Source organism: Haliotis asinina, chromosome 5 (assembly GCF_037392515.1).
Source record: "Haliotis asinina isolate JCU_RB_2024 chromosome 5, JCU_Hal_asi_v2, whole genome shotgun sequence".
Taxonomy (NCBI): Eukaryota; Metazoa; Mollusca; class Gastropoda; order Lepetellida; family Haliotidae; genus Haliotis; species Haliotis asinina.
Window position 1 is genome coordinate 76998140 of NC_090284.1, and position 18110 is coordinate 77016249.

An 18110-nucleotide genomic window follows, 5' to 3' on the forward strand; every position below is an offset into this window, starting at 1 on the left:
AGACCCGAGACTAGGGGGTAGGGCTGTGCAATCTCGGTCAAACTTCTCTTCACCCGATGGTCGAAGGCTTACTTTCCCAACCATAATCGAGAAGGAGTGCTTTATTATACATATAAACTGTCAATGACGGATAATAACATGATCATATGTAGTGAAGCTACATAACAGTAACCGAAGCGCTAGTAAAATCAATTTAATGATAGTAGTTTGTTTGAGTGGCATTTCAGAAGTTGTGTACAAATAAGACAAATTGTTATGGATAACAACTTCTTTATTACGTGAGTGCGACGTTCCGATACAGGTTATTGTAACGTTGTCAAGCAGGAGTGATGCATGAACTGAAGTATATGAATATATTAACCAATTGTAACAATGAGATAACGTAATATACAAAGAAAACACAATTCACAAAGAAAATAAAGAAGTTGTTATTCATAACAATTTGTCCTATTTAATGATGGATAATTCAACCCTGGCTACTTTGCCGGTTCGGTGGTAGAGCATTTGCACAATAAATTTGAACTTCGACGATATATTTCAATTGATTTCAAACACTCACGTATCATCTGTATTTAAATGTTGATGTTGATATAGATTTAGGAAAAAGTTAAAACCAGGATATAGGTCTTACTAGGTCTTACTGAAAGTAAAACCTGCAGGGAGCAAACAGAAACGCCAAGGGGAGCGCCAAGTGAGGTTATTAGGAGAAAAGAAACCACGTCTAATATATAGCGATAAGCGCCCTATACGTTTATGTTGGCAGTAACACACATCATTCATATTTCACTGCTCACGAAGGTTCGTAGAAGTGCAAAATTTCGGGATGTGTTAGAGTGGTATCGTCTCGTAGATATGCTCGTATACGTGCTCGTCAGTGCTCGGAGCGGAGGTGAATGTACAATAGTCGTGAGATACGACGGAGGGCGCCGTTTGATTTGCTTCCCAACTGGTTGTCGGCCGTCTGCAGGCGCTGGGAGGAGGTCGCCAGTCTCTGTCATCTGGGTGTCGCTGTGATGGAGGACTCAAGTGTCTCCCCTTGTCGTGCCCTCTTTTACTCCTACGAAATGGAACCAGAAACGTGTCAAACTCAGACATCTTTGGAATTTAGATGACTTAAGGGATCAATGACCTGTCACAGTTGTTACTGCATACATGATCAAGATCCGACTTCTGACTTTCAAGGGGTTGATGACAGATATGCTGGGAAAAATACCGTTATATATATCTCGATGAGGCAATACCAAACATAGCACATTTGAGGATTCCCTCAGGTTAAAAGAATTGTAATCCGTGATTGATAGGTCACTGTACATTGAAAGAATCCAAGGTACAGTAAACATCACACATGTAAGAAGAAAGTGTTTGTGAACTGAAACTGACAAAATTGGCAATCTTCATCCTTGGTGTAGCTCACCTCTCCCGAGACGTCTTTTGTTGTCTGGTGTGTCTTGAAGTCATTCCTCGAGCGTTGTGTGATCTAGCTTGTCCTGGCTTGTCGGGCCGCGGTTCACGTGTTTGCACAGGGTAATCGGCTTGGCCTCGTCTCCTCTCGTCTCCTCTCCTCTCCTCTCGTCTCCTCTTACGTTTTCTGTTGTGTTATGAGACTAATGAATGTTGAAGCATATGTAAGGACTGCCCGTGTGTTTGTGGGCGGTGTGGAGAACATGGTTTGCCCGCGGCTATATGACAGACGTAACTTCACATTAGTTATTTAGACTTGATCTTCTTAACACTTGGCAGAACGATATTACTGTTAGTAACTGTATGTCTCGCCATGCTTTTACGTGATTGCTATACACGTCCTCGTGGAGTTAAACACCACCTACACAATGTAACGGCGTGCGCAGTAACAACACACGGCCAGGGCGACCACCAGTAGTGCACCGACCACGACGTCTGTGAAAGCTTCAGGTAGAACCAGGTGAGAGGCTGAAAAAGTAGATGTCTGCCTGGAAAGTCTGCACAATTTCAGTGCTCCTGTTGAAGCACTAGCTACGGCGTCACTCAAAGTCAAATCTGATATAAAAGTTTTGCAAAAATTAACAGCCTCCACTGATCCTTAATCTCCATGCTCAGTGAAAGGTTCACCTTTTCAGAAACACCTGGTATTCCCTCCAGTTGATGGTGATTTGTGACCATATTTTGTGGTAAAACGGACTATGCTATGTTCGTATCGCCTCTGCGTTTAAGGTATGTACATAGACATTACATGTTTTGTAGTGTTACATATGTGCCGTGCTGTATTTTCATCAGATTACTATCCTCGGTGACTGTACCGACCAATATGTCGCTTTAATCAGTATGTGTCCGGGTCTGTGTGGTACGTAACGCGTTCAATTACGAAGACCTTTAAACTGTAATTACGGATTTTACAATCTGTGGGCAGTTTAGATCCAACATTGCCTGTCGATTTTGTGCTGTCTGCACATGCTTGACAGGTTTTAAATCTTAGAAGGTCTGTGTTGGACCGGTAGCTGCCTCATGGGCAAAGGGTGCAGTTCGTGTTGCCAGGTGTTTTCAGCTCATAGCCATCAGGGCAGAAGACTGGAAGAGTCATAAGACATCTTAAAATTTCTTAAAGAAATAAGCATGGTTTGAATAGCCACGTGGCAGAGGTAAACTGTAACACATAATGTGGCAACGGACGTATTCAGTGACTGTTTGATTGTCCTGCCCTAGACATGTCGACTAAATGCATGAAAGGCATAAAGTGACTGCACCTTCACGAGTTCTGTGTCTAGATGGAGCCAGAGTTACGGGCACAGTATGGGAAACTGAGGATTATCATTAACTGATGTGAAGACTGCTGGTTATTGTCAACTCACAGATACACCCAGAGGCGTTCACAGTGCCGGTGCTGATGGTGCTGTAGCTGCTGTAGCAAGGCAGACACTTATCTTGGAGGTCCTGAGGTTGATACTGCCCAACAGGACATGGGTAACATTTGTTGTCGATTTTATTTCTGTAGTTGCCTGCTGTGCACATTTCTGAAAAAAGGGAGGAAATATAGTCATAGTGGAAAGTGTACAATGCTTCTTTGAAACTTCATTTATCCCAAATAAATTTGGTATACAGTTCATTTCCAAAACGCCTCGAAACACATGTCCAAATCCACAAGTCGAAGACGAAGAAAATTGTAACGAAATATTGTGATGTCATTCTTCTAAAATCAGATTAGGTATATACATGTAAGTCGTTATGTTATTCTTAAAATATCACTGGAAATATACACAAGTACGTTGCTGTGTCATTCTTAAAGTATCAGTACAGGTGTATATAAAAGTAGGACGGGACACACATCCTCATGGATGGTCACGTGATATCAATGAAACTCTGGCAATAATTTGACAATTTCGTTTCCTTCCGGTTCGTCAGATTTCAGGCATTACAGATCATACTCATCTGGGCGGGCGGAAATACTTTCAGAAAACATCCTTACCGTAACTCTGAAACAGAAAGGACAAAGGAAGTGTGATAAAAACAACGATTAAGGACTTCCGTTTCAAGATATCTTTTACATTTCTGACGTTTAAGATAAGAGACATGTTAGAAACTGTCGTGAGTCGGTCTCAGTTCCAACACACATACACAGTTGGGCGCCAACAACAGCCATACTGAAACGGCCCTGAATGTACATGTGTTGCCATCATCAGGCTGTTCCAGCATTACAGGCTGACTGGCAGCACCCAAGACAGGCCACGATCAGGCACACCACGTATGACGGACCCACAGGGAGCCCATCATCTGCGTATTTTTCATCTGCTCAACCTGGTCATCACGGCAACGGAAACGGTGGCAATGGCATCGACACAGGAACATTGTTGTCGTAGGTTTCAGTGGGCAAGGGTGGTAATGATGGCCGGATGCGTCGCAGGGGAGAAAGAGTAGCTCCGAACTGTGTCCAAGAAGTGCATCCTTTTGGCGGTGTTATGGTGTGGGGAGGAATTTGTGGGAATCAACTACACGATTGGTCGTAATTCTTGGAAACTTGAATGAATGTAACACCAAGGAGTCCAAGTGGTACGAGGCAGGCAGGTCTTGGATTGATTTAATGACGTGTCTATGAGATCTCTCCAGCATTAAGAACTCAACTTTGGAAAGGTAAAGTCGAATGTACCGACCCATACAGGGCTTTGGGAAGAAACAACTGTGATCTCACACCTGACCGTAAGGAAATGGCAGCTTGCGTCACATGCTCCATGCTTGACATGTTGTTTGACTATTCCAATAGGGCCTGTTGATTCCCTCTGTGGAAGAGTTGGTCATATAACCTGACTTCAACCTACCTTAACTGCTGAGATCTTGACCGGTATGGAAAATCTCACAATTTCACTGTTGGAGGCCGACAGTCGTTTTCCTCTGATATCCTCACATCTCTCTAAGGACACAGAGGCTTGACAAAATGAGTGCTACATCATCCGCTTGAGTGGGAGTGCATCACGACAGCACCAAGACTCGACTCAGAGAGTTTATGGAGCAGGGTGTTTATGCACAACAGGTACAGCTTCCCTGGAAGCACATCACCTTGTCTGATGCCCTGCATCATTTGAATAGGCCTAGATCAAGGAACACTCGACACATCATCCCCGTGTACATGTTGTCATGAAAAGTCCACAAGGAACGTTTGATTCCACACTCGAATAACTTATATTTGAAACTGTTGTGTCAAAGGCCTGTGATGTATCCAGGAACACAACATGGATATCCTCCCTTTGCTCGTGGTAATGGCGTATCGTCTCTTGCAAACTGAAGGATGTGTTAAGGGCAGACAACTGACGTTTGTTGTGGGTGAGGGAAGGTATCAGTTTGATTTAGTCCGTCCAGTCGAGACAGGAGCTTTGGACAACACCTGAGAGAGTGATATGCCACGGTAAGAATTAGGGTCTTTCTTTGATTTATTACCACCTTTGTACAGAGGCACCAGAATGCTCTTGCGCCAAACTCCCGGGATATATCAAGATTCAAGAATGATGTTGAATAGGGTTGCCAAGTGAAACATCAAGGTTCTGCCACCAGGTGCCCATATACAATCTTGTCAGCACCACCAGCGTTATTGTTCTTCAGCTTGGTACAACACTCATTGACTTCCAGCTCTGTGAATTTCATTGGCTGTGGATCACGTTCTTCCTTGCATCTATCACTGATATCCTCAACTAGGGATTCTAGCCGCTCACAGAAGAAAGAATTGAAATCGTCTCATATTGGCAGCGTATACATCCTGAACATGGTTAGTGCAAGCATCAGATATGACCTCTGGATCACTGTGCACAGCTCCGCCCCTTGAACGGGGAAAGTGTTGACTTGTGTCCCCTACTGACTGACCGCACACAACTCCAGAAGGTCCGGATATCAAGGTCATGGGACTGTTCGAGTTCTTGGAAAGTCTGTGAGATGTGGTTATAACTTGCTTGCCTCATGTGCGGCCTGAAGTCAGATTTTGCTGCCTTGTATACTCTGTAGGACCTGTGTGCAGAGCCACGACTCTGTCATCAGCAAGGCAGACACATTGCTGAGCAATCATGTGATTATGATGATCATTCACAACTTTGTTCCAGTATCGTTTCAGGAGTGAACTGAATGATTTCACTGGTAGTGTCACCCTGCTGGCCTGCAAACGAGTTCATGTTATTCAACAATATCGGTCAATACTCCACAGCAGATGGGAAACAGCAAGGGTATAATCCTTCAATCAGTCCTGACTTCTCCTGTTCCAGGAGACAACCTCATGTCCCTCTCTCTTGAGTCTTGGTAGAGGTGACGACAGAGACAAGGTGCAGATGACTGGGATGAGGTCAGACACATTGAAGGAGCATCGTCTAAGATGTCGGCACTTACTATCACTCAGGGTCGACTCAAGCAACAGGATATGGCCATTCATATTGCGTGGTCCATGCTGATAACAGCAGAAGGTTCAAGTTGGACCTGAACAGAGATCTAGAGTGTTCACTGAAGTAGGGCCTGACCTTTGAATTGTATCGTTCATTCCCCTTGATCGAATATCTTCTGTGAATCTGTAATGAGCACATTTAACTTCTGCATTTAGATCCCCAATGATAATTACTTCACTAAATTTTAAATGGGCAGCATATACGTCATCGACAATAAGATATAAGCAAAGCAACTCTGCCTCTAGATGCAAAGAAGCCACCGGGCATTAGTTGACATCTCCAAAACATGAAGCAAACACTGAATAGGGATCAGCAGTTTGTGTTAATAAATGAAGGTTCTGAATAACGAGTTGATGCTCACTCGGTTCATAAATGTCCACTTCACAATGTGAGAGGCATGTTTTGAGATGTGGCACCCTGGTTGAAACACGTCGACAGTTCCAGCATGAGAATAATCCTGTCAACTTCCACCATTATGCAGTCTTCATGTACAGCTGTCATCCCGGTATCCATTTACGGACGTCGACACCATCAGGCCAAAAGGCAGGATCTTCAACAAGTTTCGTCTGAGTGCTCAGAATTCTCAGCCAAAGACACTTTGACACCGCGCTTCATTATGTAGCCTCTAATGTCAGACTACTCTGTATCGATGTGGATTTGCCCAATAATGAAGAAACGGGCCACTCGTTGCCTGGGACGTGCTGCTCTGAAGGTATCCTTTGACGAGTTAGTGAGTTAGTGGGTTGACCGTTGACTGTACGGCTCTAGTCACGGTCCACGACAACCGTGATCTTTAAATCAGAACGCACTGTGCTGTAACTACCCCTCTGTCCATTACATGACACGTCCTCTTCATCTGTGATGAGTTTCTCGTAGACACTGTTGGTGCATTGTCCCAAATGCCGTCTCCATTAAATGTACAATTAATTAAAGCCTAAAAACATTGCATGGTTTGCTTTGATTTTATCGATCACTTTCTTTGCCCACTAGTTTAGATACATCGTATGTCTTGAAATTATGTCGGCACGCGTATTTCAGCTATATCCTTCGAGTATGTCAGCTATATATTCTTCAACTATCTCAGCTATATCCTTCAAGTATTTAACCTACATCCTAAAGTATCTCAACTATCCAGGAGTTAAATCGAAATAATTATCTTAAATATCATTTACTAATCTTGAGTGATAAAGGGTATCGCCATCTATTTAACTAAAAAATATCAAGTGTTTCCTACAATAATAGCTTTGATGACATTGTATCAGCCAAACAGTAGCCGCTCGCCACATCCGGGTATTTTGTATGCGTTTCCGACGACGACGGTGACCCGGTGGGCCGGCAGTCGGGAACCTACACGCTTGAAAACGCCTTATCAACTAGCATTCAGAACGTTTCAATGCATTCATTGTTACACTACATATAGTTTGAAACATATATCACAAACATGTACACTGTAAACATTTGTGCCTAGTGCAGACTCGATTTGCTTCCAAACAACATCGTACCGCTGCGAACGCATGCTGCTGCTGAAAGAAAGATGATCAGGATATGGTCACAACTGCAAATCGACTGATGTCTTCGACTGAGTGTGGAAAATGTTTTGCCTCTGCTACTGCGTGACAAGGGTTTCTTTCCACTGCGCCGACACACCCTGAGAAGACTATCCTTTAGAAATTAATTGATTATACGATGGTCAAAAAGCAATGATTTGGCTAACTTTTACAGGAAGTAATGAGTTCAATGTGTGTGTGTGTGTGTGTGTGTGTGTGTGTGTGTGTGTGTGTGTGTGTGTGTGTGTGTGTGTGTGTGTGTGTGTGTGTGTGTGTGTGTGTGTGTGTGTGTGTGTGTGTGTGTGTGTGTGTGTGTGTGTGTGTGTGTGTGTGTGTGTGTGTGTGTGTGTGTGTGTGTGTGTGTGTGTGTGTGTGTTACAAGAATGAAACTTGGTGAACAGCACGTGTTCGGGAGACATAACTCACTGCCCCTAGCATATACTGAGTGCTCGTTGGCATATTTTTGTCTTGTGGAATTACCCCTGCCTCTCGACCACTTGGGCCATTTTCATCTCTTGTGAGGCCACCCTTTTTAGATAATCAGAATTACGGAGTTTTTCAACTGAAATGCAGAGTTCGAGGAGGGAGGGAAGAGGGAGGGAAGAAGGAGGGAAGAAGGAGGAAGGATAAGTCACACAGCATGCTTTAATTCTTGTACAGATAAGTTTAAAAGTACAGTTTAGTAGATTATATTTATTGATGAATTTAATGGAAATGCTTAGATTAGATTAATTAGATACTAAGATTAAATAAAATATATTTGTTATTTTTGTCAAAAATACCTACTCCCTATATCAATGACAAAATGTATATTTAAATTTTGAGTTAGCAAAAACAGATATAGATTTACGCCAAAAGTTGTTCAGTTCTGTAAAATGGCGAGTTATGGTTCCCTAAGGTAACCGATTAGTTATGGTTCACTAAGGTAACCGATTAGTTATGGTTCCCTAAGGTAACCGATTAGTTATGGTTCCCTAAGGTAACCGATTAGTTATGGTTCCCTAAGGTAACCGATTAGTTATGGTTCCCTAAGGTAACCGATTAGTTATGGTTCACTAAGGTAACCGATTAGTTATGGTTCCCTAAGGTAACCGATTAGTTATGGTTCCCTAAGGTAACCGATTAGTTATGGTTCCCTAAGGTAACCGATTAGTTATGGTTCCCTAAGGTAACCGATTAGTTATGGTTCCCTAAGGTAACCGATTAGTTATGGTTCCCTAAGGTAACCGATTAGTTATGGTTCCCTAAGGTAACCGATTAGTTATGGTTCACTAAGGTAACCGATTACTTATGGTTCCCTAAGGTAACCGATTCATGGGAATTCCCTCGCTTTCCAGGGATAAATATCCGCATGAATCTTCATTTGAAGACCCGAACACCGACAACATGACCTCCGAATTTCTGCAATTTCCAGTTTTTTTTCTTATTTTCAGAAAGTTGGGATCGGCGGGTCCGTAATCCAAGTCCGTAATCCAAAGGTGGCCTAATAGCGTAGACGGACACGCCCATCGAGTTCATCCCGCCGATGCCGGCGTTGCTATGTATGGAACAAATATTACTGGTTTACCGGACCTAGGTTCCACCTTTCACTGACATTATTCTGAGATATTTGTTGAGATGCCTTCGAACCAGGCATGTGCTTCAGTCTCAGGAGCAGCAAACTCGGTCCCGTCACGTGTATCGCAAAGGGAGCCGGGAACCATCTGCTTCCAGTAGCAGTATGATGTCGAAAACGTCAAAGATGAACCCAGATGTGACGATATTATGGTGGATGGTGACACCAAATTTGATCTTGTTGATCCCCATATGCTGTTTCCAAACTGAGTGAGCACCCGAGCAGTTTGCACATTTCTTAAAAGTACTCTCGCAATCTTCTGTTGTATGTGTCTTCTCACCACAGTGACAATGTACAAGTACTAACACCATGACCAATTTCCTGGCATTTAAAACACCCCAAAGGATTTGGTAGGCAGGTGTCAACGGTCATGTTACAATATCCTGCCTTTATTGATCTGGGAGCATTAGGAGAAGAAATTGAGAACAGGTAAGTGTTTGTCTGAACGGTTTCGTGGCTTTTGCGTGTTGTAAAACGCTTGACGTAAATGACTCCTTGGTCTTTCATTTCTGAAACAATATCAAGTTCGGACATGTCAGCGAACAATCGGTCTCGGTTTCTAACAATTCCTTTGCTGGTGTTAGGTGATCTGTGAGGAGAGACTGATACCGGAATACCGCGCCGATGAATGTTTCACTAGACATCAAATGACGTCAATGAGCAGTGACCCTGAACGCTAAAGTCTAATGTTTTTCACACCACCAGTTATGCCTTGTATGCCTTTTTGCACTGCAAAAGGATTCAACTTCAGTCGCGTGTCATCTTTAGTGTTTTAAGATTCATCATCCGAGCTCCCCACCCACCACAGAGTGTCATGAAGACAATGCTAAACACAAGTGGGTCTCCAACACGGATGATATACTCCAGCAGAAAAACCAAAAGATTAATTCTTCCACCAGACTGGCCCATGAGCCACCGCCTTCTGGGCACAAGACGCTAGCGAAAGTTCATGTTAACAAAATTCAGGTTAAATAATATTCTATAATCCAACGGCGTCAAGACCAAAGTATAAATAATTTCAAATCACATGTTGTGCAATTACATAGAATCCATGCACAGGGTTTGGCATGACCAGCCGATTAGTTGAACCGGGCCGATTAGTTGAACCGGGCCCATTCAACCACCCGTCTAGATGAAGTCAGGGCCAAACACTGGTCCTGCTCCCATTGCCCTCAACCACCAGGATCCCCTCCTCCACCGACACAGCGCCGCAACCCACGGCAAAGGGGTTGGTGGACCCAATATCCCGTCGGGTCCACAACGGGGGTGAACGGATCTTGCGTTACCCAGCACCCACCACGAGGACGTGGCCGTTCACGGGTGCCTGCTGTAGTGAGTGCATGATGAAATGATAGACAAGTGCAAGACACTCTGGGGCGATGTTGTCATTCAGCCGCTGCATTCCAGCGGTATAGTGAGGATGTTGTTCACTAAAACTATTTCATCTGCTGTGAGATATAAACATGAGAGGGACGGTCCATTTAATTAGACCGATACCCGTGCATCACACGTGACACGGTGAGGAGATTACTGTAAGCGGGGCGTCCGTGCTACATGTGTGCATCAGTCTCGTCTTGTTTTCTGTCTTGTCCATCGAATAAATGTTTTTTTGTACCGGCCGGCGCCTTGATTGTTATCCCTTACATTTGGTAGCAGCGGTAATTGAAGTTGCAACAGATGAAAACCCGACGTGTGAGTGCAAAATTGACTTTGTTCATTATTATCGTCGCAGTTTTTGTTGAGTGTTCAACGCGGAGTGAGGCTGACATGTCTGTCCCTGATGGAGAGAATGTTGCTGGCTCCCAGAATGCTGACCACTCGTGTACTTTCGGAGGAGGTTTGAAAACGCCAGTTTAGACGCTAAGCAAATGACATTTTCTGCATATATTGATAATATTTACGAAATAAATGCCTGGGGATTGTTTGGGGTCCAAGACAAAAGCTTCATTGACTTGCACTTGTTTTACCACCGGGTCATTGTTTGGTCTCTGACCCCTGAATTAAAATCTGACTTTGAACGTTCAAGAAGTATTTGATAAAAGAAATTGACAGGACTGTTGAACGTAAACAAAATGCAGCACGTAATTTCCATACTTTGTCACTAAAGGTTTCTGAAAACATTGATGAATTTGCGCACCGTTTGGGTTTAAAAGTAGACGGGGCTTATCCTTCATTTGCAAAGTCAAATAAGGAAGAACTTTGTGCTCAGCGTTTCTATGATGGTCTGTATTCCAAATCTGTTACGGATCATTTACAGATCATTGTTTGTCAGCAAGCTAAACTGCCTAAGTTTGACAGTCTTGTAGATATGACTCGTCACTTACAAGATACTGAGTCCCTGAAAAACTCTGATGATTCTGCAGTATTGTGTATCAAATGTTCATTTTGCAAAAAAACGTGGTCATAAGGAGATAGATTGTTGTACTAGATTACGCTTAGTCTTTAGTCAGGTGGCTACACATTCTGGTGTTATGTCACAGTCCTTTGGGTCACGTGGTGCATCGAGTTACGGGAGACGTACGCTATATGCTATAGGTACAGTTGATATGCGTGTCCGTATTGACGGCAGTATCGACGAGTGTACTTGTGTGTACAGTGACGAGTGTGTTGGAAAACAGTACCGAGAATTTTCTGATTGGCTGGGATTTCTTATGAAAATTTGACAGTGTTACTCTGGTACCTACACATAATGAAGTCAAACTGGGTAACTTAATCGCGTCCGGTGACAGGGTTGCCAGTGTACATTTCACTCAATCTGTTGTTATACCACCAAGGTGTCAGAAAGTGTTGCGGGTGTCTGTTAGTCGGAACCTGGGTGATGGTGAACAGATAATGATTGAACGTATTGAGAATTTTGAAACCAAGACAGGGTTGTTTGTAGCCAGGTCTGTTGTTAGCTCGAGGAATCTGTGTGCGTTAGTAATGAATCCAGAACCAGTGAATAAGAAGCTGTACAGATGTCAGACGCTTGGTGAGGCTCGCGAGTGTAAGGATTCTCTGTGTTCAAAAACTCCCTCAACTTCGAAACAGAGCGAGTTAAGCGATCCCATGTTTAACACAGGACCCGTGGATGATTTACATTGGGAAAAGTTAATAACATTGCTCCGTGAATACAAAGATACATTGTTTACAGGTTTAGGCAAGGTGAATGGCCATACATTCAAGCTTACACTTAAACCTAATGCAGATTTGAGTAAGGTTACACAGGGTCGCAAGTGGTTTGGTCCTCATATAGATAAGATCGTTGATGAGCAAACTAAATCAATCGTTGATCAAGGTATAGTGGAACTTAGTGCATCAACTATCATTTCACCAATTGAGTGGGTTAAGAAGGCTGATAAGAGCTTAAGATTTTGTTTGGCCCTGAGAAATTTGAATGACCAGTTGCTTGACGAACGTTTTCCTTTAATGACTCGTAATGAGGCACTGATGAGATTTAAACATATTTCAGTCTTCTTGAAATGAACTCTGCTTTTGTTTTGGTGTATCTGGACGATGTGTGTGTCCATTCGTCCACGGCCGATGGACATTTGTCAGTGTTATGGGAGGTGTTTGAGCGAATGACGTTTGTTGGTTTGACATTAAAACCGTCCAAGTGTCATTTCTTTATGGATACAATAGAATATCTCAGTTTCTCAATTTCTGCTAGTGGAGTTGGTCCTGGTAAGAAAGGTATTGAGGCGGTTCGGAATTATCCAGTTCCTGGAACATGGGAGCAAGTGAGGTCGTTTCTTGGTTTGGCTACATGCTTTGTTAGATTTATTCCCAACCTTTCCGATCTGGTGTTGTCACTAAGTCGCATAGTAGAATCTCGTGCGTATGTTTGGCATGAAAGTGAACAAAGTGCGTTTGACACAGTTAAGGCTGTTCTCACGGAGGCGCCAGTGTTAGCACATCCTGACTTTAGTCCTGATGCTCCTGCATTTGTTGTTCAGACAGACGCCAGTAAAACGGGTTTAGCAGGGGTACTTCTGCAGAATGATCATCGTGTTTCATATGCTTCAAAAAAGTTGTCAAATACTGAACGGAACTATTCCACTGTGCACAAGGAAGCTTTACAATGCAACCACATATTTGTGTAGCGCCGATATCCAGTTAGTTCAACTGTTCAAGGGCGCCTTTTCCCCCTCAATCATTGGATGTCCATAACAACGGCACATCGTATTTTCAATCTCAACTCCCTGGGGATTATACATCTCTTGCAACCTTACCAGGGGCAACGAGTTAATGGGCTTTCCCATCCTTACGGGGTACCCATTCACAGCTGGTTGGGCTGGGACACATAGTCACAGTACTTTGTCCATGTTTACTGCACGTTGCTGTACCCGCAACTACGTGTTTGTACGTATTCGTGTGGCCACCATCTGGTCATCTACCAACGGATTCGTGGGTTCTTTTAAGTGCACAGGGTGTGTACTGCACACTAGGGGTTGTGATATCACTGAAGGAGTCTGCACACAAAGTTGACTCCAAGGTTTTTTAGACCCGGTCACCGGTCACAGGGGTGGGTTCGATCCAAGCATCTCCGAACTCGCTGGATTAGTAACCTGGCGCCTTAGACTGTTCGCCCACCGCACTTTGGCACTGTTCTGGGCAGTCCGGAAGAGAATATATTTATGGTAGAAAGTTTGTAATCAAAACAGACCATAGGTCTTTGACATTTATTATGTCATCAAAATCTGATAAATGCGCAAGATGGTATTTAGAACTTTGAGATTATCAGTTTGATGTAGATTATATACCTGGGAGAGATAACATTCCAAGTGACATTCTGTCAAGATTTCCAGTGGAAGATTCAGAGGAATTACCTATCTGTGCCTTATCAACAGAAAAACAGCATGCTGTTATCAAGCGTGCTCATGATCTGCGTGCTCGTGCGTGCTCATGATCTTTTGGTGTGATACGAACATGGAAATTAGCAAGGATGACTACAGAGACAAGTTCGAGAATACGTCAGTCAGTGTTCAGCATGTATTGAGGGTCCTCATGCTGTGCCGCAGAGTCCCATTGGTGAAACTCGGACAGCTTCAGTATCTTGGCAAATTATCCACTGTGACTTTGTAGGACCTCTCCCTATATCATCGAAACGTTTTGAGTATGTGTTGACAATGTATGTGCTTGAAAAACTGTTTTCCATCTTTGGACCGCCACATACACTACACAGTGAAAATGGTTCAACTTTCTCGTCCACTGAATTTAAGGATTTCATGGTGTTGTGCTCAGTTTTACCCTGATAGCTCGTCCTCAACCAGTCAGCGGCAACCAGTGAAACGAATTGGGACAAAGTGTTACCCGAAATCGTGTTGGTTCACAATTCGTGTCCAAAAAGAACAACTGGGCTCTTATTCTCGAAACGTTCGTAGCCCTAAGAATTCGTAACTTTGATCGTACCCAATGTGTTACGAATAGGCCTGAGAAGTTCGTGGGGCTATGAACGTTCGAGAATAGCTAGCCAGGAGTATCACCTTATTTCGCTATGCTTGGTAGATTAAGTGACGTGTGTCGTATCTACAGTAGTGTTTCTTCTGGAGGGGAGGAAGTAGCAGACATGAGTTGTCTGTGAGAACTGTGTTCAAAGAAACATATTCAAAGGAAACAGGAACGTCAAGAAGATACGTCTAATAGACATTCGAGAAGCTTTGAAATAGGTGATAACGTTGCAGTTAAAGTTCTCACTGGTCCTAAATCTCGTCAGAAACATTTTCAGACAGGTTTTGTTGTGAGTAAAATCTTTGGTGATTTTCTGTGTGTGAATTCGAGAACAGCTGATATGCTACGTAAAAATATGTTGGTTCGTAAAGATCTTGTAATCTTAAACCCTACTCGAGGGGAGGAATGTGAGATGTAAACATGAGACGGACGGTCCCTTTACTTAGTGAGATACCCGTGCATCACACGTGACACGGTGAGCCAATCAGAGGAGATTACTGTAAGCGGGGCGTCAGTGCTGCATGTGTGCATCAGTCTCGTCTTGTTTTCTGTCTTGTCCAGTCGTCGTGAATAAAAGGTTTTTGTGCTGGCCGGCGCCTTGATTGTTATCCCTTACATTGCATATAACATTCTCATTAAGTCCTATACGTTCAGTTTGAAGTTTGAAGAGTCACTCGTCTTTGTCAAGCAAATGAAGCAAAACACGTAATTGTTCAAGTCTTAAGAATTCAACATGAGTGTTAAACGCGGTGAAAAAGTTTACTTTCGTTGCGCGTTTCACTTTAGGAAAGACCAAAACTGATTACACTCGAAGATAAAACGTGTAACGCTGATTGATTCAAAAGAAAATATAACCAGTCAGACTTTCGTTTAGTTTTATCTCGACTTTAACTCAGTGGTCCAGCCAGAGACAGGTGAGGACACTGCGTCCCTGCGGACTCCACTGGCTGCTGCCGTGGACACGTGTATTCTTTCTTCAGAACCCCAAGAAACCAAGAAGAGTCGCTCAGGACAGCTATTAGATTCCATTCAGCAACGTATACAGATATATAACTATAGCGACACTGTAAATACAGTCAACTTACCTCTGTCACTGGCATGCAGTGTTGAGTATACGTCGTCTGTTCTGACAGCTAACTCGATATACTTCAGTACCCATTTAGGACGGGTACACGATCTGCACACTGACACCTTCATCTGGCAAAGTCAAATAGAATCTAGCTTATAGCACCTCAACTTGTGTCTGACGTGGGAAAGACTGACTGGGTGAACCAGTGCAGGTGTATATATGCTGACGGAGCTGTGGACATGTATGTTTACTGTCAAACAAGGACAAGTTGGACCACCGCAGAGAACGCGTTTAGGAAAAATAGGCGGGACACGGCAATAAGCAAATCTACTATATTTGGTTTGTGCGCATACAGTACATGTGCAGGAAATTGATTCCGCGCGTAGCTGCACATACCTTGCTCAAAAGACACGTGCTTTACCCCTTTAATCTTTATGGAACTACCTCAGTTAGACAGTCAGGGGCGGTGCTTGATAGTACATTGTTGGGATGGTGGGCTCCATATGATTATTTTCATGGAACAAATACAGTCAAGCAAACTTAGTCTCAATATTATTTGTTACACTCCAACACTGAGTCTGATAGAAGGTCGTGTCAGGTAACCTTTGAGCGACCTATGACCGTCCAATCAAATGCGAAACGGATACAACTAATCAGACTACGGCTACTGTTCAGCGTTTGGCGGGACTTACAAAACTCCCCAGTCACTGACAGCAAACGAAAATCCACATAAATCACAATGTTTGACCTTGAGAATATACGCTTAGGTTTTTCTGATGACGTGGTTACCATTAGCTAATATTTCCGTGGGTTGACATCCTTCAATATCCTATTTTCAGTGACTGTGCATATGCAAAGAGAGAAGGAGAGAGATGTACACACATCGAGTATTTCTTTTATAACGTTTTCTCAAGTTTATTGTTCTTACATTATTATCATTTGAAATAGGAAACATGAACTAGACCTTCAAATGGTTCACGATAAGAATGCGATAAAACCGTAGCTATGAACGTTTAACATGATCTGATAATAGTAACCTATATATTGATCTTAACACAGAACGATCAAGCAATGTCATAAGGTACATCACAGTCTCTTCATGGTCATGGCGCTTTACGGTGTTCTTCTCGCTGCTGTAGTCGTCTCTTGTTTCAGCAGCACTGATGCTGCTGGCAAACCACACATTGTCTTCATCGTGGCAGATGACCTTGGATGAGATGACGTTGGCTGGATCAACCCCGACATCCAGACGCCGACACTTGACCGCCTCGCCCGTGACGGCGTCATCCTCAACTCCTCCTACGTCCAGCCGCTGTGTTCCCCCTCAAGAAACTGCTTCATGTCGGGCGAGTTCCCCTACCACACGGGGCTCCAGGATAGTGTGGTGTTCATAGAGCAGCCTAAGTCCATGCCAGCGGACCTGATCACCATCCCACAAAGGTTGAAGACCCCCGTAGTGGACGACTCTTCTAGTGACAGCGTTAGTTATGCTGTTCAACATCAGCGCCGACCCTACGGAGCACCAAGACATCGCTAAGGACAACCACGCCCTCGTCAACTTCCTCGTGCCGATGCTGGCCCTGAAGAATGGAACTCATGTGCCTGCGATGGACCCACCCTCTGACCCTCGATCTAACCCGGCCAAGTTTAACGGTGCCTGGAGTCCTGGGTGGTGCTAGAGGTTCTCGAATGCAATATTTCTTGACCATGTGGATCCATGATCTTTTTAATGTGCACCACAAACAGAATTATCGTGATCAGTATATTTTACGTAAGGAAGCAATAATTGCTGAGGTCACATACAAAGTTGCCTGTGACTGTAGCTTTGATTGTGGTTGAAATAACTTGAAAAACCTGTCCATATGCAAGAGTACCAAAGAGTGATCAAGTCTTGCAAACATATGCATAAGCATAAACAAAGTCTTGCATATGCATTGAATTGCATGCAACCGCAAAAACCGCAAATTTGTTGGAACTGAATTGAAAATGTATCTGAGCGGGGAAATCATTTTGATCTGCGACCTCTGTCATGTGCCTATGTGCATGTCTGGCCACTACAGGTGATTGAGATGGACTCCGGTAAGTCAATCACATTGTGTTGTGTGACCTATGTCCTGTGATATCTGTGGTCTTTAATATAATTCTTCTACGTGATGACTACCAATGCTACTCAGTTTAGTTATATACTGTGGGTGTGAGTTAATGTTTAAAGTCACCTCGTCAGTATTTCAGCCATGTACTGCAAAGGGCCACAATGGTGCAACTAGTGTTCCACTTCTGACATTCTTCTCTATTGTTCTCTGGATAGCTGCATAACGATATTCTCTCTTATTGCCTGTAACTGGGGTTCAGTCACTCCATGGTGTAATATCACCAAGGGTCATATGTCTTACATTACTACCCCAAACACATGATTGATGTATTTCCTGAAACTGGTTTCTGATCTACAAGTTAGCTTGAATGAAAGTCCATGGCCTTGTGTGGACTCTTTTCTCAGTGGTCTTTCCAAGCGCGATTTCGCTGTGATCTCCCCTGACGTAAGTGCTTCATAACCTTTCTCT

At 43.5% G+C, this 18110-nt stretch overlaps 1 protein-coding gene across 1 annotated transcript; it reads right to left on the reverse strand.

Moving 5' to 3' along the window:
* Positions 1 to 434: 434 nt before the first annotated feature.
* LOC137284044 (uncharacterized) lies at positions 435 to 16890 on the reverse strand. Its single transcript, XM_067815701.1, has 7 exons — positions 16853 to 16890; positions 16640 to 16718; positions 15566 to 15677; positions 2826 to 2987; positions 1827 to 1929; positions 1415 to 1588; positions 435 to 1057 (listed from the first exon to the last, which is right to left on the reverse strand). The coding sequence occupies exons 1-7, from the start codon at positions 16888 to 16890 to the stop codon at positions 829 to 831; spliced, it is 897 nt and encodes a 298-aa protein (XP_067671802.1). The 3' UTR covers positions 435 to 828.
* Positions 16891 to 18110: the final 1220 nt, after the last annotated feature.

Coding starts and splice junctions, on each gene's coding strand:
- LOC137284044 (XM_067815701.1), bottom strand. CDS start 16,890: ATGAAGCAGTTTCTTGAGGGGGAACACAGCGGCTGGAC. Junction 1,930..2,825: donor GAACGCCTCTGGGTGTATCT/GTGAGTTGACAA, acceptor CTACTTTTTCAG/CCTCTCACCTGGTTCTACCT. Junction 1,058..1,414: donor CAAAAGACGTCTCGGGAGAG/GTGAGCTACACC, acceptor TCCATTTCGTAG/GAGTAAAAGAGGGCACGACA.